Source organism: Phyllobates terribilis, unplaced genomic scaffold, assembly GCF_046119375.1.
Source record: "Phyllobates terribilis strain yellow unplaced genomic scaffold, ASM4611937v1 Scaffold_1__5_contigs__length_1240528914, whole genome shotgun sequence".
NCBI lineage: Eukaryota > Metazoa > Chordata > Amphibia > Anura > Dendrobatidae > Phyllobates > Phyllobates terribilis.
The window spans coordinates 613,651,924-613,676,335 of NW_027362761.1; the positions used below are offsets into that span (position 1 = coordinate 613,651,924).

General features: G+C 46.9%; 1 protein-coding gene across 3 annotated transcripts; it reads right to left on the reverse strand.

Moving 5' to 3' along the window:
* Positions 1-1,048: 1,048 nt before the first annotated feature.
* Positions 1,049-24,412, reverse strand: LOC141272646 (uncharacterized). Of its 3 annotated transcripts, none has more exons than XM_073683569.1 (9): positions 24,245-24,412; positions 11,458-11,552; positions 10,957-11,139; positions 9,056-9,179; positions 8,043-8,140; positions 7,886-7,964; positions 7,682-7,779; positions 7,442-7,559; positions 1,049-4,491 (listed from the first exon to the last, which is right to left on the reverse strand). In XM_073683569.1, the coding sequence occupies exons 1-9, from the start codon at positions 24,309-24,311 to the stop codon at positions 2,864-2,866; spliced, it is 2,490 nt and encodes an 829-aa protein (XP_073539670.1). In that variant the 5' UTR covers positions 24,312-24,412; the 3' UTR covers positions 1,049-2,863. The 3 variants fall into 3 exon arrangements, with proteins under 3 accessions (XP_073539670.1, XP_073539680.1, XP_073539689.1); XM_073683579.1 differs by having other exon boundaries at positions 24,273-24,406; XM_073683588.1 differs by lacking the exons at positions 9,056-9,179; positions 10,957-11,139; positions 11,458-11,552.

The following is a 24,412-nucleotide window of genomic DNA, read 5'->3' on the forward strand; positions in this document are numbered from 1 at the left end:
GCCAGTCTACCCGTGCGAGCCCACTTTTTGTAACAGTCACTTACTGTTGGTAGAGGCGGTGGCGGGTCGTGAGGGCTTCTTGTGTGTGGAATTTCTTTTGCATGTTGCCGCCAGACAATTTTTTTTGGCAGTGTGCAGGCTCTGCAATAGGAAAATAAGCCGTCGAAGCACAGCCGACTTGTATAGACTAGGAACAACGGATCTCCATCACCACATGAAGCGATATAACTTAGAGAAGTCAAGCCGGCCAACAATAAGAGCAAGCCTCAAATTGTCCTCCTCTACCTCTTCACCACGCTTGTCTTTCTGACAGCCAAGCTGCAACCTTAGGTAGCACCTGTCCGATGTCTTCCTCACCACCATCATCATCCTCCTCTACTGTGTGTCGTACTCCAAGTACACCTCCTCCATAGAAACGAGAAATATCCATCGCCAATTGCGTGACGAGGAAACAGCTAACGCTCAAGTCATTCACTGATTTGCCCATTAGATTCACATCTTCTCAAGTTGCCGTTGGTGCAGTCACTGCATTACCAGATTGTGGATTGCGCTACATCGAAATAATGGTGTGCGCTCATTTCAATAAGTGCTATGGCTTTGCAAAAACAACAATGGGCTTCCACCTGGTCGCAACCGACTGGCATACGACACTATATGTTGCAGAGTTTGTATGGACAGCATAATGCAGTGAAGCTGGAGCGCAGGTTACTTTGAGATCCGACATTGGCAGCTGATAAGGGGTGCATGTCGCCTGCTGAAACCCTTTGAAGAGCCAACAAAGTAGAGACACACGTGGAATTATCATTTCGGCTACATATTATTGATAATTTTTATTACACTTTTTTTTTGAGGTTGAATTAAAAAATAAAAGCTGTAATCCTAGATTTTTTTTAAACACCACTCACCATTCGGTATACTTAAACATTTTTTTATGTCAGTCGTTACGATAATGAGAATACCAAATTAATTTAGATTTTTCTACATTTGATAAAACAAACAAAAAAAAAGACAAAACAAAGACATTTTTTGGTCATAATTTTTTGAGACCCATAACTTTTTTTATTTTTTCTGTTGATACAGTTGTGTGAGGGATTATTTTTTGCAGGGCAAGCTGTAGTTTTCAATGGTGCCATTTTGGGGACAAGACAAAATACTTTAATGATGTAGAAAGTTTCACCGTATTTAATAACATTGTTAGTGAGAATGTCACATGAATATTTATACCTTTAACTCAAACTTGTAGCATCGGCGTCTCTGCCCTCTGCCAGGCAGAGACGCCGTTCCCCTTACCGCCGCGGTCCTGCTCCGGCGTCTTCCGGCCTCCCTGCAGCTGTTGCTGGTGCGCGCAGCTTCCCTGGCTCTGTGCTTAGGGCGCGCGCGTGCTCCCTCGCTCTTAAAGGGGCCGCGCGCACCGTCCTAAAAAGTCCCTGGCCAATGGTCGGAGGACTGTCCCTATAAAAGGCACTTCCTCCAATATGGAGGTGCCCGTGCAAGGTTGTTGCTTTGTGTTACTTACTTTGCTTCAGCCCTCAGGTCCTCTGCAAGTCAGTCCTGTCCGCCAGCCTGTTCTATAGTCCAGTCCGCCAGTCTGACTACTATCCAGCCCGACAGTCTGTCTTCAGTCCAGTCCGCCAGCCTGTTGTACAGTCCAGTCCGCCAGTCTGACTACTATCCAGCCCGACAGTCTGTCTTCAGTCCAGTCCGCCAGTCTGTCTATGGGCTCTGCCCACTCGCTTACCTGGAAGCACTTGCCTGTTACCTGCCGTGCCCGCCAGCCTGCTTTACCTGGAAGCACCTGCCTGTTGCCTGCGATGTCCGCGAGCCTGCTTTACCTGGAAGCACCCGCCTGTTACCTGCCTGTTGCCTGCCGTGCCCACCAGCCTGCTTACCTGGAAGCACCTGCCTGTTACCTACCGTGCCCACCTGCCTGCTCACCTGGGAGCACCTGCCAGCTACCTGTTGTGCCCGCCAGCTTGCCTACCCGGGAACACTCGCCTGACTATCAGTCTAATCAGCCTGCTTGTCTACCCGGACCACCAGTCAGCCTGCCTGCCGAAGCTCATCCGCGGTACCGGTCAGTTCCTGCCTTCTGACCCGTGGGAGTCACCTGCTCTCATACAAGGTCGGTCCCAGAGTGGCACCTGGTCCCTCTGCTCGGTCCCTCCCTGGTTCACGGAGTCGACTGAGCCGCCGTGTGACCTTGGTCGGGCCGAGTAGATACTTACTCACGCCCCTCTGGTCCCTCCTTGCACCGCAGCACAGAGGTTCCACCACCCGGATCCGTAACAAAACTTCTGATTGACCCTTTGGATTTTATTTTCTAAGTGTTCATCACTTGATTACATAGTATCGTTTATGCATTGTACAATGTAGGTTATTGTATCCCTACCACAATTGCTGCCGTTCTCTGATAGTTCAGCTTTATATGTGATCCACTTGTTGTATAACCAGTTATATGACCTGATAACGAAAGCAGTTCACTTTTGAAAAGTATTGCCTCAAGAAAACGTAAGAAGAACATTCATCGGATGAGAGATCTTGTTATCCAAGTGCCGTTGACTCGGTGAGACCAGATTCCTCTACATCTTTCCCAGAGATTCCTTATCCTTTTTTTTTAACTTTGAGACATCAGAGGAAACGATGCACCAACTGGAAAAAGAGCAGCCGTCCATCCCAAGTCCTTCAACGTACATAAGAAGGACTGAAGACTGTGCTTGAAGAATAGCACAACCAAAACAGACGAGAACCGCACGTAATATATACAAGTCGAAATAGCGGAGTACAGAATGTTGCACATTAGTGGAGCACCACTGTAGTTGTTTTAAGTTCATTCTCTTTGAAATCATCCTCTACATTCTGGACATTAATCTCGCGTCTTGTCTGCGTGAGTTCTTTGATGCTTTTCGAGACTCGATTTTTTTGCAAAACATTTCTTACAGAGCGAACATGAATGTTTTTTTCCTTTGTGAATTTTCTCGTGTGAAAGAAGACTTGAATGACTTATAAAGCATTTCCCACATATCGAACATGGAAACGGCCTCTCTCCTGTGTGAATTCGATAATGATCGTTAAGTTTGGCTTTAGTAATAAAGCACTTACCACATTCTATACATGAATGCGGCTTCTCTCCTGTGTGAATTCTCTGATGCATAATAAAACTTGATTTATGGGTAAAACATTTCCCGCACTCTGAACATGAATACGGCTTCTCTCCTGTGTGAATTCTGGAATGTTTAATAAAAGCTGAATTATTTGAAAAACCCTTCCCACATTTAGAACATGAATAGGGCACCGCTCCTGTGTGACTTTTCTGATGCACAACAAGACTCGATTTACATGTAAAACACTTCCCACATTCTGAACATGGATACGGCTTCTCTCCTGTGTGACTTCTCATATGTTTAACAAAAGTTGAATTATCTGAAAAACATTTCCCACATTCTGAACAGGAATACGGCTTCTCTCCTGTGTGACTTTGCTGGTGATAAACAAAACTTGATCTATTTGTAAAGACCTTTTCACATTCTGAACATGAATACGGCTTCTCCCCTGTGTGAATTCTCTGGTGTTTAATAAAACTTGATTTATCTGAAAAACATTTCTCACATTCTGAGCAGGAGTACGGCTTTTCCCCTGTGTGGATTCTCTGATGTTTAACAAGACCTGATTTATGTGAAAAACACTTTCCACAAACTAAACATGAGTACGGTTTCTCTCCTGTATGAATTTTCTCATGCTTAAGAAGAGTTGAATTATTTAAAAAATATTTCCCACATTCTGAACATGAATACTTCTTCTCTCCTGTGTGACTTTTCATATGTTTAGCAAGAGTTGAATTAGACAAAAAACATTTTCCACATTCTGAGCAGCAGTATGGTTTCTCTCTTGTGTGACTTTGCTGATGATAGACAAAACTTGATCTATATGTAAAGCACCTCGCGCATTCAGAACATGAATATGGCTTTTCTCCTGTGTGACTTCTGGTATGGATAGCAAGCCTTGATTTATCTGAAAAACAATTCCCACATTCTGAACAGGAGTACGGCTTCTCCCCTGTGTGGAGTCTTTGATGTTTAACAAGATCTGATTGTTGTGTAAAACATTTTCCACATACTGGACATGAATACGGCTTCTCCCCTGTGTGACATCTCACATGTCTTATAAGGCTTGATCTGCCTGAGAGACATTTCCCACATTCTGAACAGGAGTACGGCTTCTTCCCAGTGTGAATTCTTCTGTGTTCAAAAAGTTCTGAGCTTTTTGTAAACTGTCCACCACATTGAATCTCTTGCCCTCTTGTCAGACTTGAGGTGACAATTTGAGGTTCCTCGGGATTAGGTGGATTATAAACTTGATCTCTATTGTAAAGTTCTGAATTTACGTTAAGGGTAATGAGGTTTTCTTCTGGAGAGAGCTGCTTGATATCTTCATCTTCTACTTTATAGTTTAGCAATAACGTGAAGTTCCCCTCAGAGTTCTGACTGAAGTTTTCTGTTAAAATTACAAATAAATTTTGTAAGTTTCAGTGATGGATTTAGGACGTAAGCTTAAAGAGTAACTCCCAATTTCATTTTATTCATACATGAATATCAGACTTGAAAAAAAAATAAAAAAAAAATTGTAATCTATCTCATTACAGAAATCAGCTTCCTTTCTCCTCCTGGACTCATCATCCATTCTTAAAATTAACAATTCACGTGTAAAATCTGTATTAGGTGAATACAGATTGTCCCATTACTGAGATCGGAGATGACAGTTAGTGCTCATAAAGTTCTATGTAACTATTGTTTCCTCCCCATAGCTCCTCCCTCTATGTCTTGGTCCACCTCTAGCTCCTCCCTCTCCATAGATCTCCATAAGCACCAACTGTCGTCTTCTAGTTCAGTAATGGGAAAATCTGAGTTCAAGCTCTTACCACCTTCTGCCACTTCCAACTCAAAAAATATTTCCAGAATTTGACATTTCCTCAACCCTGAATCTGCTAAAATACTAGTGCATGCCCTCATCATCTCCTGCCTCGACTACTGCAATATTCTCTTCTGTGACCTTCCATCTAGAACTCTCGCCCTTCTCCAGTCTGTTCTTAACTTTGCTGCCCAATTCATCCACTTCTCCCCCCGCCTCAGCCCCCTCCTAATCCCGTCACTGGCTTCCAATTCCTCTAGCTCCTCCTCCTCCTCCATAGAATTTTAAAAGCACTATCTGTCATCTACTATCATCTCAGTAATGGGAAGGTCTGACTTCACTGAATATAAATTTTACCCATGACCTGAGAGAGAATTATCAGTCCAGGAGGAGAAAGAAGCACGTTTCTCTGATAAGATAAATTACAAGGTTTCTTATATACTAATGATTTATTAAATAAAAACGATGGATACTCTTTAAGGAAAGGGCCTCAAAAGGCTTAATTTCCAGAGATACTACACTGTCTCGTGGCACACCAGAGAAGCACCTGGACATTAGGGAGGTAACTAAGTGGAGGAGAAATAGATGCAGGAAGGAGAGTTTTGGGTTCTTAGATATCGGACTGACTTTACCATTTTGTACAGGTTCTGTGGAAGAGATGGGCAGCACCTCAGTGGGGATGTGGCCGCTGTGTTGGGAGAAAGAATGGCCTGAAGGTTGGAGGAGTGCTAAAGGGGTGGTCCAAACTAATTAAAAATTCCCTACCATTCCCAATCTACTCTCACTCCATTATTTATTTATTTTTTTTTTTTACAAACTTCCGTTTTGAGTGCATGATGAGATACTGAAACGAGACCTCTGCCACTATCCTGAAACGCAGCGACATCCATATCAGGGGCTGGACTAGTTCCTTTTCTACTTAGCATGCGCCAGCTGTCGATTTTGCCATATGGTCAGTAGGATCTTGTCACTGTGCAGTATTCATTTTAATCCATAGTGACAGTGCGCTCGCTCACCGACTCTGATGAGAAGTGATGAGCCAGCAAGAGAGCGCACTGTCAGTGTGCATATTAAGGAGATAAGGTGGCCAGCAGAGACCAGCCCCGTCCCCACAAATTACATCGGTTTTGGAGGCGGGGCTGGTCTCCCCATTTCCTGCTCGTCTTATTTGAGTATCCCAGCATGCACTGGGGATTTTCAAACGAAGCATCATCAAACGGGAAGTAGGTAAAAAAAAAATAAAGCAGTTACAGTAGAACTGGAATGGCAGGGAATTTTTAATTATAGTATATTAGAAAAGCAATTGGATACATGAATGGACGCCACAGTTATCTGCACAATTCCTGGAAGATGATGGCTGTGTTATTCAGCCATCATCTGCCTCTAATAGCTGCACATGGAGCAGAGCTCCGCCCATGGCTGTTAACCTGTTAAATGCTGTTGTAAGAGATTGATAGCAGCATTTAACAGTGTGTGCACTGTTCTTTCTGCCCATGGAAGACCCCATGATCATGTCGAAGAGTTGTTATGACAGCTGGGGTCTGCTGAAGACCTCCGTCCACATCATGACTGTGCTGCTATGAAAGAAGACCCATGGTTGACATTCTTAGGAGACTGTGATTGTTGCTATATGCAACGGTACTGTGGTACTGCTGTGTATAGTACAAGCAGTCAGCCTCTCACCTTGCCAAATCAGGTCTCACACTTTGGACTGACGAGAGGCAACACCCCGAAAACACCGTGTCTGCAAATTGAGATTCTGATTAGGCTTTTATCCTAAGTCATATTGCAAGGCTCGTTAAAGGGTCGATAATGACTTTTATCCTAAGTCATATTGCAAGGCTCGTTAAAGGGTCGATAATGACTTTTATCCTAAGTCATATTGCAAGGCTCGTTAAAGGGTCGATAATGACTTGAAGTATAGCTCCTTCCAGCAGGTGGCGTTATAGAGTTCTAGTCCTCTAGTCCTCTTGCTCTCTGAAGAAGCAATTTGCATATGAACACTGTAAAAACAAAACCCAAAATACAACTGCAGAACTGTGCTTTATTTCAGAATTTCACAGAACTTGGAATTTTTTTTCCCCCGTTTCCCCGCGCATCACATGATAAAATGAATGGCGTCATTCAAAGGTAGAACTCATCTCACCAAAAACAAGCCCTCATACGGCTATGGGGACAGAAAAGTAAGAAAGTTATGGCTCTTGGATGGAGAGGAAAAATCAAAAACTTAAAAAAAATTGAAATAGCCATGTTGGGAAGGGGTTAAAGATTCTTTAAAGTAAGAGAAGTCAACTATGGAGGACTCTGCCAAACACAGTTATTGTGGGCAATTCAGTAAGTCTTACTTGATATTACAAGTGGTGGGGTTCTGATGGGACGTTTCTCCAGTAAACTTGTCTGATTGTCGTATGTGGACTCAGGAGAGAACTTTTGGCCTAATGAGGGTTTTTTTCCCTTCCTTTGGATCATCACATTAGAAGGTTCAGCATTAACCCTTATGAAACCTCTGAATTCACTTTCTAAATTTATTACACACCTGTGGGAACATCTACCGGAATCTCCTCCTTCCCGTCACTCACACACGGCTGATCCCTCCTCGTCATCGCTTCTTCTTCTGTCTCGTCCTTCACTTTATCCTTAGTCGGATCTTCCTCCTGATATATCAGATGTAACAATCAGCGCAATACAAGAATCCACCAAAATCTGTGACATCTATGACCTCGATCAGAAATGTCCCCCCATATACAGATCCGGTACAGGGCTCAGCACCATCTACCTGATGATCCTCCGGGATGTTGTGATTCTCCTCTGGACAGTCCTGGGAATACAGAGGACGGGGACATCTCTCTGGTGGAGTTCTCCTCCTGGATCCATCTGTAGGAAACACACAGTGACGGAATAGATTGTGTCATGTGATGATGAGATGATGGGAGTAGTAGTAGGAGACCACAGAACAGACATGACAGTCTCCCCTCCTCACCCTGCTGATCGGCCCATATTGCGGTCGCCTCTTGTGCTCCATGTATAACCTCAACCTTAATATCAATCAGATCTTCACCCTAAAAAGAACAATGTAAGATGAGCTCAGGTCCCATCACTCCATGGTCAGATGTTGTGGGGACTTCAGTGTCATCTACCTGATGACTCTCCGGGATGTTGTGATTCTCCTCTGGACAGTCCTGGGGATACAGAGGACGGGGACATCTCTCTGGTGGATTTCTCCTCCTGGATCCATCTGTGGACACACAACTACGTAGTGACAGCCCCCTGTATAAATGCATCTATACGTGATGTGGCTCAAACCCATTATTTCTATGTTAACATATCAGGGACTAAATACCATTGTGGTCTTCACCACCGGTACCGAGGTCTCAGGGACTTATAGGCCACTGGCCTAGAGTGTAGGCGACCAATGGCTTCCTGCTTTATCAAAGTGCTCAACAATGTCTGTGGCCAAAGGACAAGAAAACATGTAAAAGCGTCCGGATGCAGGGGTCTGATGTGCTCCCTTCTAACCGAAATATTTGCCAATTCTTCGTCCTAAAACGATGACCACCTGCCATTATGCCATGACAGGCTCATTTTACATCCTCAAAGGGGACAGCTTAGTGTATTCCGACCTACGGAGGACGTCCATAGATACAGACACCGAGAAGTTTTTATCTCCACCAGGAGCTACTACAGCCGGTGAGGGACAGGTTTATTATTATAGATTTTTCTTATGTATTTCAGGCGTCACAGGTTACTTTTACCACCGCTTCGGTAATCAGACGGCTCTATTTCAGGTCTAGACCAAAATCATGGTCTAAAATGGTTTATTTCTTTTTGAGAGATTGAATTAGCTATTTACAGCCCCTAATGAAGTAAAAAAAAAAATGGCTCCTATGATCAATATGTGACCTCTTAGTACAATGAGATCGTAACAGTAATATATGCTGCTATCAATCACAACAAAGGTCCTACAAGAGTAAAGAAACATGGAGGCATCTGTTCTGTTACCCATCATCCGCCTATCTCCAATGGAGTATCAATGTTCTGTCAACCAGGGACCAGATAAATATTCCCCGTGTCTGCAGTGTAAGTACAACTAAGAAACCAGAGCATGTCTGCTCCTCTCACCATGTAATGTCAGGAGAACGTCTCCTCTCACCTGGTGATGTCAGAGGCCGGAGCTCCTCCATCATCACCTCCTGGTACCGATCCTGGTGTCCTTCTAGATACTCCCACTCCTCCATGGAGAGATAGACAGCGACGTCCTGACACCTTATAGGAACCTGACAACAACAACACCGTCATCACCCAGAATCCTCCAGTGCTGTCCTGTATAATGTCCCAGCAGCCACCTCTCCGGTCATCACCCAGAATCCTCCAGTGCTGTCCTGTATAATGTCCCAGCAGTCACCTCTCCGGTCATCACCCAGAATCCTCCAGTGCTGTCCTGTATAATGTCCCAGCAGCCACCTCTCTGCTCATCACCCAGAATCCTCCAGTGCTGTCCTGTACAATGTCCCAGCAGACACCTCTCCGGTCATCACCCAGAATCCTCCAGTGCTGTCCTGTATAATGTCCCAGCAGCCACCTCTCTGCTCATCACCCAGAATCCTCCAGTGCTGTCCTGTATAATGTCCCAGCAGTCACCTCTCCACTCATCACCCAGAATCCTCCAGTGCTGTCCTGTATAATGTCCCAGCAGTCACCTCTCCGCTCACCACCCAGAATCCTCCAGTGCTGTCCTGTATAATGTCCCAGCAGTCACCTCTCCAGTCACCACCCAGAATCCTCCAGTGCTGTCCTGTATAATGTCCCAGCAGCCACCTCTCCGGTCATCACCCAGAATCCTCCAGTGCTGTCCTGTATAATGTCCCAGCAGCCACCTGTCTGCTCATCACCCAGAATCCTCCAGTGCTGTCCTGTATAATGTCCCAGCAGACATCTCTCCGGTCATCACCCAGAATCCTCCAGTGCTGTCCTGTATAATGTCCCAGCAGCCACCTCTCTGCTCATCACCCAGAAATCTCCAGTACTGTCCTGTATGTCCCAGCAGTCACCTCTCCGCTCATCACCCAGAATCCTCCAGTGCTGTCCTGTATAATGTCCCAGCAGTCACCTCTCCGCTCATCACCCAGAATCCTCCAGTGCCGTCCTGTATAATGTCCCAGCAGTCACCTCTCCGCTCAATACCCAGAATCCTCCAGTGCTGTCCTGTATAATATCCCAGCAGTCACCTCTCCGCTTATCACCCAGAATCCTCCAGTGCTGTCCTGTATAATATCCCAGCAGTCACCTCTCCGCTCATCACCCAGAATCCTCCAGTGCTGTCCTGTATAATATCCCAGCAGTCACCTCTCCGCTCATCACGCAGAATCCTCCAGTGCTGTCCTGTATAATGTCCCAGCAGTCACCTCTCCGCTCATCACCCAGAATCCTCCAGTACTGTCCTGTATAATGTCCCAGCAGTCACCTCTCCGCTCATCCCCCAGAATCCTCCAGTGCTGTCCTGTATAATGTCCCAGCAGTCACCTCTCCGCTCATCCCCCAGAATCCTCCAGTGCTGTCCTGTATAATGTCCTAGCAGTCACCTCTCCGCTCATCACCCAGAATCCTCCAGTGCCGTCCTGTATAATGTCCTAGCAGTCACCTCTCCGCTCATCACCCAGAATCCTCCAGTGCCGTCTTGTATAATGTCACAGCAGTCACCTCTCCGCTCATCACCCAGAATCCTCCAGTGCCGTCCTGTATAATGTCCCAGCAGTCACCTCTCCGGTCGTCACCCAGAATCCTCCAGTGCTGTCCTGTATAATGTCCCAGCAGTCACCTCTCCGGTCATCGCCCAGAATCCTCCAGTGCTGTCCTGTATAATGTCCCAGCAGTCACCTCTCCGGTCGTCACCCAGAATCCTCCAGTGCTGTCCTGTATAATGTCCCAGCAGTCACCTCTCCGGTCATCGCCCAGAATCCTCCAGTGCTGTCCTGTATAATGTCCCAGCAGTCACCTCTCCGGTCATCACCCAGAATCCTCCAGTGCTGTCCTGTATATTGTCCCAGCAGTCACCTCTCCGCTCAGCAGCTCAATCATCTTGTTGCTGAGCTCTAGGATCTTCTTCTTCTTCCTCTCATGTATCGGGGAGTGTGGGGGAGGCTCTGTGATGGGGCCCGGGCTCCGCCCTCCTGACTCCTGGAGATGGATGATGGGAGTCACACCCTCCCCCGGTGTCTTCCTCACTATTGTGTAATCCTGTGTATGGAGAGAGACACTTAGGGAGAAGAATTCCTTCCCGACTCCAGATCTGACAATCAGTAGAAATCCCGGGATCAATAACCGTCTCCAGTAATCTGGGGCCATAACCTGGATATTATTACACTCAGGACAGACATCCAGGCCCCTCTACAACTCTTCTAGGGAATCCCCATGACAACTCCTCCTGGCAGAGAGCTGCACACAATCACTGCTCTTACAGTAAAGAATCCTTCTCTTCCTCTTCTGGATTTCCTCTTCCCGATGTCGGACTTGTTACATAACACAATAAAGCTGATAGAAATGTAGAGGAGTTACCTCTCCGCTCAGCAGGGAGATGATCTCCAGGGTGAAGTGTAATAATCTTCTGGTGGTCTCATCCCTGTTCTCGTCCATCATCAGGGGGTCATTTGCTAGATGAAGCATTTTAAATAAGAACATGAAAAAAATGTGAAGCTGAAGCGCACTTGGGTTATGCAGCAGGACAATGATCCAAAACACATCAGCAAGTCCACCTCTGAATGGCTTAAAAAAAAAACATTAAGTCTTTGGAGTGGCCTAGTCAAAGTCCTGACCTTAATCTGATTGAGATGCTGTGGCCGGACCTTAAAAAGGTGGCTGTCAGGACTTTGAATATTTTTGATTACATTTTGGGCATTTTTGCCCTCTTTCAAGATGACGTCTTTTGTCTCATGTGCCCCTTGTCTTCCTGCCCTATAACTCCACCCAAGCCTCTAGTCAGTGCTAGAGTATTCAGCCTGTGACCTGTTCCTGGTGGTTTCCTAGTTTCCTGCTCTCCCCTGCAGACCTGTGTGGATCTTCTGTTACCTGCTCTCAGAGTTTCTGCTGCATTCACTTGTTACCAGCATTCCTCCTTCTCCTGGCTGCTCCTGCTGCTTCCTCTGAGCCTCAGTCCTCACCTGCATTTTGCTAACACGTAGCTGGTTTCTGCTCTGACTCACCTTCATTAAATAGTGCAGCACAGTCCCGCAACTATCTAAGACTTCTTACCCAGGCTTCCCTGGATTATCTAATATATTGTATGGACTTAATTACACACATATATATATTCATATTCGTGTATGGACTTGATAAAGACTTACTTGTTTTCTAGCATTCTCAAGAGTGAACTGCGCTTTACGGACTGCTCCGCTGATTGCATTTTCCCCTGAGCGTTTATGGACTTTGAATTTTCGTCTGCGCTTGTTTGAAACACCGTGTGTTTATAATACACACTTTGACACCTATAAACTGTGTTCTGTAGTATCTTTGTTCCACGCAAAGAGACTCCTGGGGTATCCATTATAATTATTACAGTGGCTCATGCTCGGAAACCCTCCAATGTCACTGAGTTACAACAATTCTGAAAAGATGAGCGGCCAAAATTTCTCCAGAGCGTTGTAAGAACTCATTGCCAGTTATCGCAAAAGCTTGATTGCAGTTGTTGCTGCTGAGGGCCCAACCAGTTATTAGATTTGGGGGCAATCACTTTTTCATACAGTGCCCTGTAGGTTTGGATTTCTTTTCCCCTTAATAATAAATTTATAAACTGCATTTTGTGTTTACTTGTGTTATCTTTGTCTAATATTATTTGTTTTGTGATCACACACACATATGACTTGTATAGCACAGGTGGTACTAGGCTTTCCAGGGATTGCTGTCGTTGAGCGGGGCACCATGTCGATTAAGTAGGGTGCCAACATCTGTGGTTATGTAGGATAACAGTTTCATAGGGCTTATTAAGGTTACTTGTTAGCCTTACTTGTTGTTATTTCCTGTGTATACCCTTCATTATGTATATTTAACTTTTGCACTGTGAGTGGGTATAATCTGGATATGGTTTTAGACATTAATCATTAAAAGTTATTTTTTATTTTTTTACCTTTTTGTTCACCTGAAAAAAGCTCAGCACATGTTCCTGTGCTGAGATTATCTTATAAATGTTCCCCTCCTGTGTACTGTGTAATGGCTGTGTCTGACCGTACAGGAATATGGTCTGATCATACCACAGCTCCTGGGCAGGGAGGGAAGCAAAAGACATTACAGCACGGGATCACAGCTGATTCTTTCTCTTTCTTTCTTTCTTTGAAGTAAAACATTGTTTAAAAACAGTCAGTGCAATGTTTTACCTAACAAAAAGAATCAGCTGCGATCCCTGGCAATGCTATCTGTATACAAGGGAAGGCACCTTCCCTTGAGAAAGCAGTATGCGAAACGCGCGTTGGGCAGTTGTGGTGGGCTCATCTAATCCTCCCTCATCTATGGGTAAGCAAGACATTGGATATTAAATAGCACATGTCACTTTAGACTTATGCCATTGCATAATCTCTATTACGTTATAATGTTTCTGTTTACTTGTTATGGTATATAGATTGGAATTGATTTACACAATGTTTTTTGGTGCTGTTTGGTACATGCTCTTGCCCTGGATTATGATGTTGCCCAATTTTTTTACCCTCCTTAGACCTGTGTATCTTATTAATGGAGTGATTTTTCCATTCTACATTCTTGCTCAGTGGTTTTTGGTTGCTCCGTTTTTTTGTGCTTTTCGTTAGTTCTATGTAGTTTTTGTAATATGTGCTTGTAATATGAATATTACTGATGCGCGAACGTGCTCGCCACAGATCAGTACTCGCCCGAGCATCACTGTGCTCGACAAGCTCGGCGAGTATTTCCTGGTTGCGCGGGCGGGAACTTGGGTCCCCTCCCTGCATGTTTGGCGCTCTTTAGAGAGCCAGTGAACATGCAGGCATTGCCTGCCATGCACTGTAATGCTGCAGCCATGTTGGTTGTGCCTTTACAGTGATTGGCTGGCCGCACAGCATCATCAGGTGTATATAAGACCTGGCGCCGCTATGCTCATCATAGTCTACCCCGGAATCAGGCAGAGTAGGTAGAGATTTGCTTGTTTATAGTTAGTATGGGTATTCCACAACAAATATATATATCCACCTGAACTAACAGTCCTTCTGAGGACTAATCCAGCTGCATCTATTCAGTGGTGATAGCAGGAGTCAGGCAGACTGCAGGATATGTGGCATACTGCAGTGCTTGATACAGCACAAAAGGGTTCATTGAACGTCCTGTTAGTATAGGTATTCCACAATATATATATATATATATATATATATATATATATATATATATATATATATATATATATATATATATATATACACATACACACACATACACAGTGCCTACAAGTAGTATTCAACCCCCTGCAGATTTAGCTGGTTGACACATGCGGAATTAACTTGGCATTGTGACATTTGTACTGTAGATCAGCCTGGAAGTGGGAAATGCACTGCAGCAATTTTTTTTTTTTTAAACGTTAAAAGTTAATTCAGAGTGTCATTTATTATTCAACCCCTCAAACCACAAGAATTCTGTTTGGTCCCCCTAAAGTATTAAGAAGTAGTTCAGGCACCAAGAATAATGAGCTTCACATGTGTGGATTAAAGATCTCTTTTGCCAGCCTTTTCTGACTATTTAAGACCCTCCCCAAACTTGTGAACAGCACTCAGACATGGTCAACATGGGAAAGACAAAGGAGCATTCCAAGGCCATCAGAGACAAGATCGTGGAGGGTCACAAGGCTGGCAAGGGGTACAAAACCCTTTCCAAGGAGTTGGGCCTACCTGTCTCCACTGTTGGGAGCATCATCCCTAAGTGGAAGGCTTATGGAACTACTGTTAGCCTTCCACGGCCAGGACAGCCTTTGAAAGTGTCCTCCCGTGCCGAGGCCAGGCTTGTCCGAAGAGTCAAGGCTAACCCAAGGACAACAAGGAAGGAGCTCCGGGAAGATCTCATGGTAGTGGGGACATTGGTTTCAGTCAATACCATAAGTAACGTACTCCACCGCAATGGTCTCCGTTCCAGACGAGCCCGTAAGGTACCTTTACTTTCAAAGCGTCATGTCAAGGCTCGTCTACAGTTTGCTCATGATCACTTGGAGGACTCTGAGACAGACTGGTTCAAGGTTCTATGGTCTGATGAGACCAAGATCGAGATCTTTGGTGCCAACCACACACGTGACGTTTGGAGACTGGATGGCACTGCATACGACCTCAAGAATACCATCCCTACAGTCAAGCATGGTGGTGGCAGCATCATGCTGTGGGGCTGTTTCTCTGCCAAGGGGCCTGGCCATCTGGTCCGCATCCATGGGAAGATGGATAGCACGGCCTACCTGGAGATTTTGGCCAAGAACCTCCGCTCCTCCATCAAGGATCTTAAGATGGGTCGTAATTTCATCTTCCAACAAGACAACGACCCAAAGCACACAGCCAAGAAAACCAAGGCCTGGTTCAATAGGGAAAAAGTCAAGGTGTTGGAGTGGCCTAGTCAGTCTCCTGACCTTAACCCAATTGAAAACTTGTGGAAGGAGCTCAAGAATAAAGTCCACATGAGACACCCAAAGAACCTAGATAACTTGGAGAAGATCTGCATGGAGGAGTGGGCCAAGATAACTCCACAGACCTGTGCCGGCCTGATCAGGTCTTATAAAAGACGATTATTAGCTGTAATTGCAAACAAGGGTTATTCCACAAAGTATTAAACATAGGGGTTGTATAATAATTGACCCACACTTTTATGTTTAAAATTTAATAAAATTCAACTGAGCAACATAACTTTTTGGTTTTTTAAGATTTATGCTTCTGTTCATAAAACCTACTCTCGTTTGCCGTTTGAAGGCTCGAACTTATTTGCATCTTATCAAACCAGCTAAATCTGCAGGGGGTTGAATACTACTTGTAGGCACTGTATATATACATACTGCTCAAAAAAATAAAGGGAACACTGAAATAACACCTCTTAAATCTGAATGAATGAAATATTCTCATTGAATACTTTGTTCTGTACAAAGTTGAATGTGCTGACAACAAAATCACACAAAAATCATCAATGGAAATCACGTTTATTAACCAATGGAGGCCTGGATTTGGAGTCACCCCCAAAATTAAAGTGGAAAAACACACTACATGCTGATCCAACTTTGATGTAATGTCCTTAAAACAAGTCACAATGAGGCTGAGTATTGTGTGTGGCCTCCACGTGCCTGTATGACCTCCCTACAACGCCTGGGCATGCTCCTGATGAGGCTGAGTATTGTGTGTGGCCTCCACGTGCCTGTATGACCTCCCTACAACGCCTGGGCATGCTCCTGATGAGGCTGAGTATTGTGTGTGGCCTCCACGTGCCTATATGACCTCCCTACAACGCCTGGGCATGCTCCTGATGAGGCTGAGTATTGTGTGTGGCCTCCACGTGCCTGTATGACCTCCCTACAACGCCTGGGCATGCTCCTGATGAGGCTGAGTATTGTGTGTGGCCTCCACGTGCCTGTATGACCTCCCTACAACGCCTGGGAATGCTCCTGATGAGGCTGAGTATTGTGTGTGGCCTCCACGTGCCTGTATGACCTCCCTACAACGCCTGGGCATGCTCCTGATGAGGCTGAGTATTGTGTGTGGCCTCCACGTGCCTGTATGACCTCCCTACAACGCCTGGGCATGCTCCTGATGAGGCTGAGTATTGTGTATGGCCTCCACGTGTCTGTATGACCTCCCTACAACGCCTGGGAATGCTCCTGATGAGGCTGAGTATTGTGTGGCCTCCACGTGCCTGTATGACCTCCCTACAATGCCTGGGCATGCTCCTGATGAGGCTGAGTATTGTGTGTGGCCTCCACGTGCCTGTATGACCTCCCTACAACGCCTGGGCATGCTCCTGATGAGGCTCAGTATTGTGTGTGGCCTCCACGTGCCTGTATGACCTCCCTACAACGCCTGGGCATGCTCCTGATGAGGCTGAGTATTGTGTGTGGCCTCCACGTGCCTGTATGACCTCCCTACAACGCCTGGGCATGCTCCTGATGAGGCTGAGTATTGTGTATGGCCTCCACGTGCCTGTATGACCTCCCTACAACGCCTGGGCATGCTCCTGATGAGGCTGAGTATTGTGTGTGGCCTCCACGTGCCTGTATGACCTCCCTACAACGCCTGGGCATGCTCCTGATGAGGCTGAGTATTGTGTGTGGCCTCCACGTGCCTGTATGACCTCCCTACAACGCCTGGGCATGCTCCTGATGAGGCTGAGTATTGTGTGTGGCCTCCACGTGCCTGTATGACCTCCCTACAACGCCTGGGAATGCTCCTGATGAGGCTGAGTATTGTGTGTGGCCTCCACGTGCCTGTATGACCTCCCTACAACGCCTGGGCATGCTCCTGATGAGGCTGAGTATTGTGTGTGGCCTCCACGTGCCTGTATGACCTCCCTACAACGCCTGGGCATGCTCCTGATGAGGCTGAGTATTGTGTATGGCCTCCACGTGTCTGTATGACCTCCCTACAACGCCTGGGAATGCTCCTGATGAGGCTGAGTATTGTGTGGCCTCCACGTGCCTGTATGACCTCCCTACAATGCCTGGGCATGCTCCTGATGAGGCTGAGTATTGTGTGTGGCCTCCACGTGCCTGTATGACCTCCCTACAACGCCTGGGCATGCTCCTGATGAGGCTCAGTATTGTGTGTGGCCTCCACGTGCCTGTATGACCTCCCTACAACGCCTGGGCATGCTCCTGATGAGGCTGAGTATTGTGTGTGGCCTCCACGTGCCTGTATGACCTCCCTACAACGCCTGGGCATGCTCCTGATGAGGCTGAGCATTGTGTGTGGCCTCCACGTGCCTGTATGACCTCACTACAACGCCTGGGCATGCTCCTGATGAGGTTGCGGATGGTCTCCTGTGGGATCTCCTCCCAGACCTGGACTAAAGCATCCGCCAACTCCTGGACAGTCTGTGGTGCAACGTGACGTTGGTGGATGGAGCAAGACATGATGTCCCAGATGTGCTCAATCGGATTCAGGTCTGGGGAACGGGCGGCCAGTCCATAGCTTCAATGCTTTCATCTTGCAGGAACTGCTGACACACTCCAGCCACATGAGGTCTGGCATTGTCCTGCATTAGGAGGAACCCAGGGCCAACCGCACCAGCATATGGTCTCACAAGGGGTCTGAGGAGCTCATCTCGGTACCTAATGGCAGTCAGGCTACCTCTGGCGAGCACATGGAGGGCTACACTAGATCTCTGTGTAGAATAATATTAGTAAATTACAGGCATGCTATTTAACACCGTGGTTCTCTGTCAGACATATCAACTATAAGACTGTTCCAAAATCAGCCATTTCTTACATTTCCATTCTGTTGCAGTGTGTCGGTCAAGCTATTCACACTAGGTCTCTGTGTAGAATAATATTAGTAAATTACAGGCCTGTTATTTAAAACCCCGGTTCGCTGTCAGACGTATCACATATAACTGCGGTTGAAATCCAGCAATTTGTAGTGAACGTGGAAAATATTGTCCTCCATTTATAGAGTGTAACAGTGTGTCAGTGTACACCATTTTACAGCTCCATTTGATTGTTCGCAGAATACAGCCAGATTTTTTTAGTTGTATTCATATTAATGTATTATGGAAGCAGAGGAACTTTTTTTCAATGATCTGGCGCACGTTATCCATATGACTGCCGTAATAATGCAGAAATTTTGTGGAGTGTGCCAAATATCCCACTCCTTTTAAAGTCAGCCACCTGTGTTTTGTTGAAGCAGTTGACACTTGGTCGCTGACAAATAACATACTATTAGGCGACTGTCTGAAACCGTGGCCATCAGACGTTATCCCATATGACTGCCCTAATAATCCAGCAATTATTGTGAGCGTGTCAAATATTACACTCCATTTAAAGTATTTCAGTTGTGGGTTCAAACCTATTCTCAGTTGTCCGCTGACAAATAGCATATCTGTGAACAATGTTGTCAGAGTATTACGCCACTTTTGAGGACTGACAAAAAGAAAACATAAAAAAAACAAGCTAAAATGGAAAAAATGTTAAGAAACATTCTTTCCAGGGTAATGACTTGTATACAAAGCCAAAGAAATAAAAAAAATATACAAAGTTATGGACTGTGGAAGACATTTATGCGACCAGAATGAACACTCATCTGTAGCTGGTGATGATACCACCTAGCAGCACTTGTCCCTATTGTAAATGCATCGATAGGGAATATAATAGATTTTATAATTTTTTGGGCAGCACCAGCAGCACGCAGTATAAGGCAATAATACCTGGCTGGATCGGTGTAATACGCTATCTATACTGCAAATAGCTCACCCGTAAAAGAATTTCAGATAAGACAGTTAATATTCTAGAACATAGAATCTATTTGAGTTGTCCTTCCCATTATTAAGGAGTGTGTGTCCTATACGGTTATCGCATATGCAACAATTTCAAGGGCTACCAAAAATTAAGATGCACTCCAATACACATTTGAAGAGACGTAAAAAAATAAATAAAAACACAGTAGGATCTTTCTTTAGTATAAAAAACAGACTTGCCAATGTAACCTCAATGTAATCACATTGTTCAGCTCCTGCACCTCCTCCTCCATCTCCAAAATGACCACATCAGTCACAAGCTGACAGCACTGCAGCACTGCCTTGGCCAAGCGGCAACAGGCTGTGCTGAAGATAACATGCTTAATGCGTAGGTGACAAACCGCCCAGCGCTGCAGAGTTGTTGAAAGCTGTAACACAGCAGCCTGATCTGTGGCTCTCACCACTGAACATACAGACAGGCATGGTCATGTGTGACAATGGGCGGAACCTGGTGACGGAGAAATGACAGCCGGGGTAGATACGGTTTCCCTCTATGCCAGTCCTTTCACCGAGCTAAAGAATATGGCTGTGGTGAAACAAAACTTCCACTGAGAAGCTGTTTCAGATTGAAAAACATTGGGCCCACCAGAGGATTTGATTCTGAGGGCTAACCTTTCTCCCCCGCTCATGAGTCCCATAGCAGCTACAAAGTTAGCGCTATCATGAACTCTCCTGAGGTAGAAGGCAAGGCACACCAGAGGATTCTCTGGTGGTACCGTCCAACCCTGCCAAGAAGCAGTCCTGGCTAAGAAAAGTGTGTGGGGAGGTTCCCGGACACTCTATGGCTGCTTTTTTACTGAGGAGGAAACCCACGCAAACATGGGGAGAACATACAAAGTCCTTGCAGATGCTGTCCTTGCTGGGATTTGAACCCAGGACCCCAGAGCTGCAAAGCTTCAGTGCTAACCACTGATCCAACGTGCTGCCGTTCACCCTCGGATATTGAACAGGCTGGAGAAACTTGCACCTGCTGCCACTCTATCGTCAGCTCCTTTGTGAGAAACTAATGTATTTGGGCAGCCACTCAGTCTACCAAATAAATGAGTTTGCTTGACTCACACAACGAGTAGCCGAGCATTTCAGTGCTCGCTCATCACTAATGAATATCCACAAGGACTCTGCATTTAATGGTGTTCTATAATAATTGTAACCTGTTGGTCGTCTGTAAATGGTTTGTATTGTAAGGTCTGAGCGATCACCTGCAGGTGTTTGTGTAAGATGAAAAGAAATCCCCAAAATGTCAACTTCAGTTTTCCCAATATCAGGAAGGGGTTTTCTGACCTCGTCTTTAATACACAAGTGGCGCATCGCACATACTGACCTGACAGCAGGAGGCTCAGTGCAGCTCATGTGTGCAGCTTCTGGTTATGTCATTACCTCCTGTGACAGTGTAACTGACCGGCCACTGACATCTGCCCAACATCTGAGCAAGGTGGTTCAGTGGTTAGCACTCTACTATATACAGGGCAGTACGGTGGCTCAGTGGTTAGCACTGTGCTATATATAGACAGAACGGGGGCTCAGTGGTTAGTACTGTACTATATATAGGGCAGCACGGTGGCTCAGTGGTCAGCACTGTGCTATACATAGACAGAAAGGTGACTCAGTGGTCAGCATTGTACTATATATAGGGCAGCATGGTGGCTCAGTGGTTAGAACTATACTATATATAGGGCAGCACGGTGGCTCAATGGTTAGAACTATACTATATATATATATATATATATATATATATATATATATATATATATATATATATATATATATATATATATATATATATATATATATATATATAGAGACAGAACGGTGGCTCAGTGGTTAGCACTGCTATATATAGGCAGCATGGTGGCTCAGTGGTTAGCACTGCAGCCTTATAGCGCTGGGGTATTGGGTTCAAACCCCACCAAGGACAACACCTGCAAGGAGTTTGTATGTTCTGCGTGAGTTTCCTCCGGTTTCCTTCCACACTCCAAAGACTGATAGGGAATGCAGATTGTGAGCCCCAATGGGGACAGTGATGATGTCTGTACAGCGCTGTGGTATATGATGGCGCTATATCAGCGAGTTACATAATAAATAAAGCACGGCGCAGCCTGCGGTTTGTTTTCCTAGATGAAGCATTGTCATCCTAAGATTAGAAACCTCCCAGGACGTGAGACCTGCACTAAGCAGCGGCCGTCCTCCTCCATCAGCCTTTATCCTCCTCATATCCCGCAGTCACCATATTACACAGCTCTGCACTGACAATCGCTCGTTTTCCTTCTACGCAGCTAATTCTTCTCTATGTAGAAACAGGAAGTCTCCTGTCCGTGCATCTATCATTCCCCTCGTCACCTCCTGACCCCCCAGCATTTATCATTCCCCTCGTCACCTCCTGTCCCCCCTGCATCTATCATTCCCCTCGTCACCTCCTGTCCCCCCTGCATCTATCATTCCCCTCGTCACCTCCTGACCCCCCTGCATTTATCATTCCCCTCGTCACCTCCTGACCCCCCTGCATTTATCATTCCCCTCGTCACCTCCTGACCCCCCTGCATCTATCATTCCCCTCGTCACCTCCTGACCCCCCAGCATTTATCATTCCCCTCGTCACCTCCTGACCCCCCAGCATTTATCATTCCCCTCGTCACCTCCTGACCCCCCTGCATCTATCATTCCCCTCGTCACCTCCTGACCCCCCTGCATTTATCATTCCCCTCGTCACCTCCTGACCCCCCTGCATTTATCATTCCCCTCGTCACCTCCTGACCCCCCTGCATTTATCATTCCCCTCGTCACCTCCTGACCCCCCTGCATTTATCATTCCCCTCGTCACCTCCTGACCCCCCAGCATTTATCATTCCCCTCGTCACCTTCTGACCCCCCAGCATTTATCATTCCCCTCGTCACCTCCTGACCCCCCAGCATTTATCATCCCCCTCGTCACCTTCTGACCCCCCAGCATTTATCATTCCCCTCGTCACCTCCTGACCCCCCAGCATTTATCATTCCCCCCGTCACCTCCTGACCCCCCAGCATCTATCATTCCCCCCGTCACCTCCTGACCCCCCAGCATCTATCATTCCCCCCGTCACCTCCTGACCCCCCTGCATCTATCATTCCCCTCGTCACCTCCTGACCCCCCTGCATCTATCATTCCCCTCGTCACCTCCTGACCCCCCAGCATTTATCATTCCCCCCGTCACCTCCTGACCCCCCTGCATTTATCATTCCCCTCGTCACCTCCTGACCCCCCTGCATCTATCATTCCCCTCGTCACCTCCTGACCCCCCAGCATTTATCATTCCCCTCGTCACCTCCTGACCCCCCAGCATCTATCATTCCCCTCGTCACCTCCTGACCCCCCAGCATTTATCATTCCCCCCGTCACCTCCTGACCCCCCAGCATTTATCATTCCCCCAGTCACCTCCTGACCCCCCAGCATTTATCATTCCCCCCGTCACCTCCTGACCCCCCAGCATTTATCATTCCCCCCGTCACCTCCTGACCCCCCAGCATTTATCATTCCCCTCGTCACCTCCTGACCCCCCAGCATTTATCATTCCCCTCGTCACCTCCTGACCCCCCAGCATTTATCATTCCCCTCGTCACCTCCTGACCCCCCAGCATTTATCATTCCCCTCGTCACCTCCTGACCCCCCAGCATTTATCATTCCCCCCGTCACCTCCTGACCCCCCAGCATTTATCATTCCCCTCGTCACCTCCTGACCCCCCAGCATTTATCATTCCCCTCGTCACCTCCTGACCCCCCAGCATTTATCATTCCCCTCGTCACCTCCTGACCCCCCAGCATTTATCATTCCCCTCGTCACCTCCTGACCCCCCAGCATTTATCATTCCCCTCGTCACCTCCTGACCCCCAGCATTTATCATCCCCCTCGTCACCTTCTGACCCCCCAGCATTTATCATTCCCCTCGTCACCTCCTGACCCCCCAGCATTTATCATTCCCCTCGTCACCTCCTGACCCCCCAGCATTTATCATTCCCCTCGTCACCTCCTGACCCCCCAGCATTTATCATTCCCCTCGTCACCTCCTGACCCCCCAGCATTTATCATTCCCCTCGTCACCTCCTGACCCCCCAGCATTTATCATTCCCCCTGTCACCTCCTGACCCCCCAGCATCTATCATTCCCCTCGTCACCTCCTGACCCCCCAGCATTTATCATTCCCCTCGTCACCTCCTGACCCCCCAGCATCTATCATTCCCCTCGTCACCTCCTGACCCCCCAGCATTTATCATTCCCCTCGTCACCTCCTGACCCCCCAGCATTTATCATTCCCCTCGTCACCTCCTGACCCCCCAGCATTTATCATTCCCCTCGTCACCTCCTGACCCCCCAGCATTTATCATTCCCCTCGTCACCTCCTGACCCCCCAGCATTTATCATTCCCCTCGTCACCTCCTGACCCCCCAGCATTTATCATTCCCCTCGTCACCTCCTGACCCCCCAGCATTTATCATTCCCCTCGTCACCTCCTGACCCCCCAGCATTTATCATTCCCCTCGTCACCTCCTGACCCCCCAGCATTTATCATTCCCCTCGTCACCTCCTGACCCCCCAGCATTTATCATTCCCCTCGTCACCTCCTGACCCCCCAGCATTTATCATTCCCCTCGTCACCTCCTGACCCCCCAGCATTTATCATTCCCCCCGTCACCTCCTGACCCCCCAGCATTTATCATTCCCCCCGTCACCTCCTGACCCCCCTGCATTTATCATTCCCCTCGTCACCTCCTGACCCCGCTGTGATGGGAGGTCTTCATTCCGGGGGGATCTGCAGGGAGACCTCCGTTCTCTCCACCAGATTTTCCTGTTACAATTTTATGACAACCAACAAAAATGTCAGAAAACCACAACACCCCGGCGTCTTCTCACCTGCAGCCTCCGGGGGGCGCCCTCTTACCGGTGTATATTTATATTTCTCCTCTACAGAACCCTCCATGTAATGGCTGATAACAGAGAACAAAGGATCTCAGCAAAACAGCAGGACGGATCTGCTGCACTTCAGACAGGACCTGCGATGACGTCACTGTGGGCGGAGCT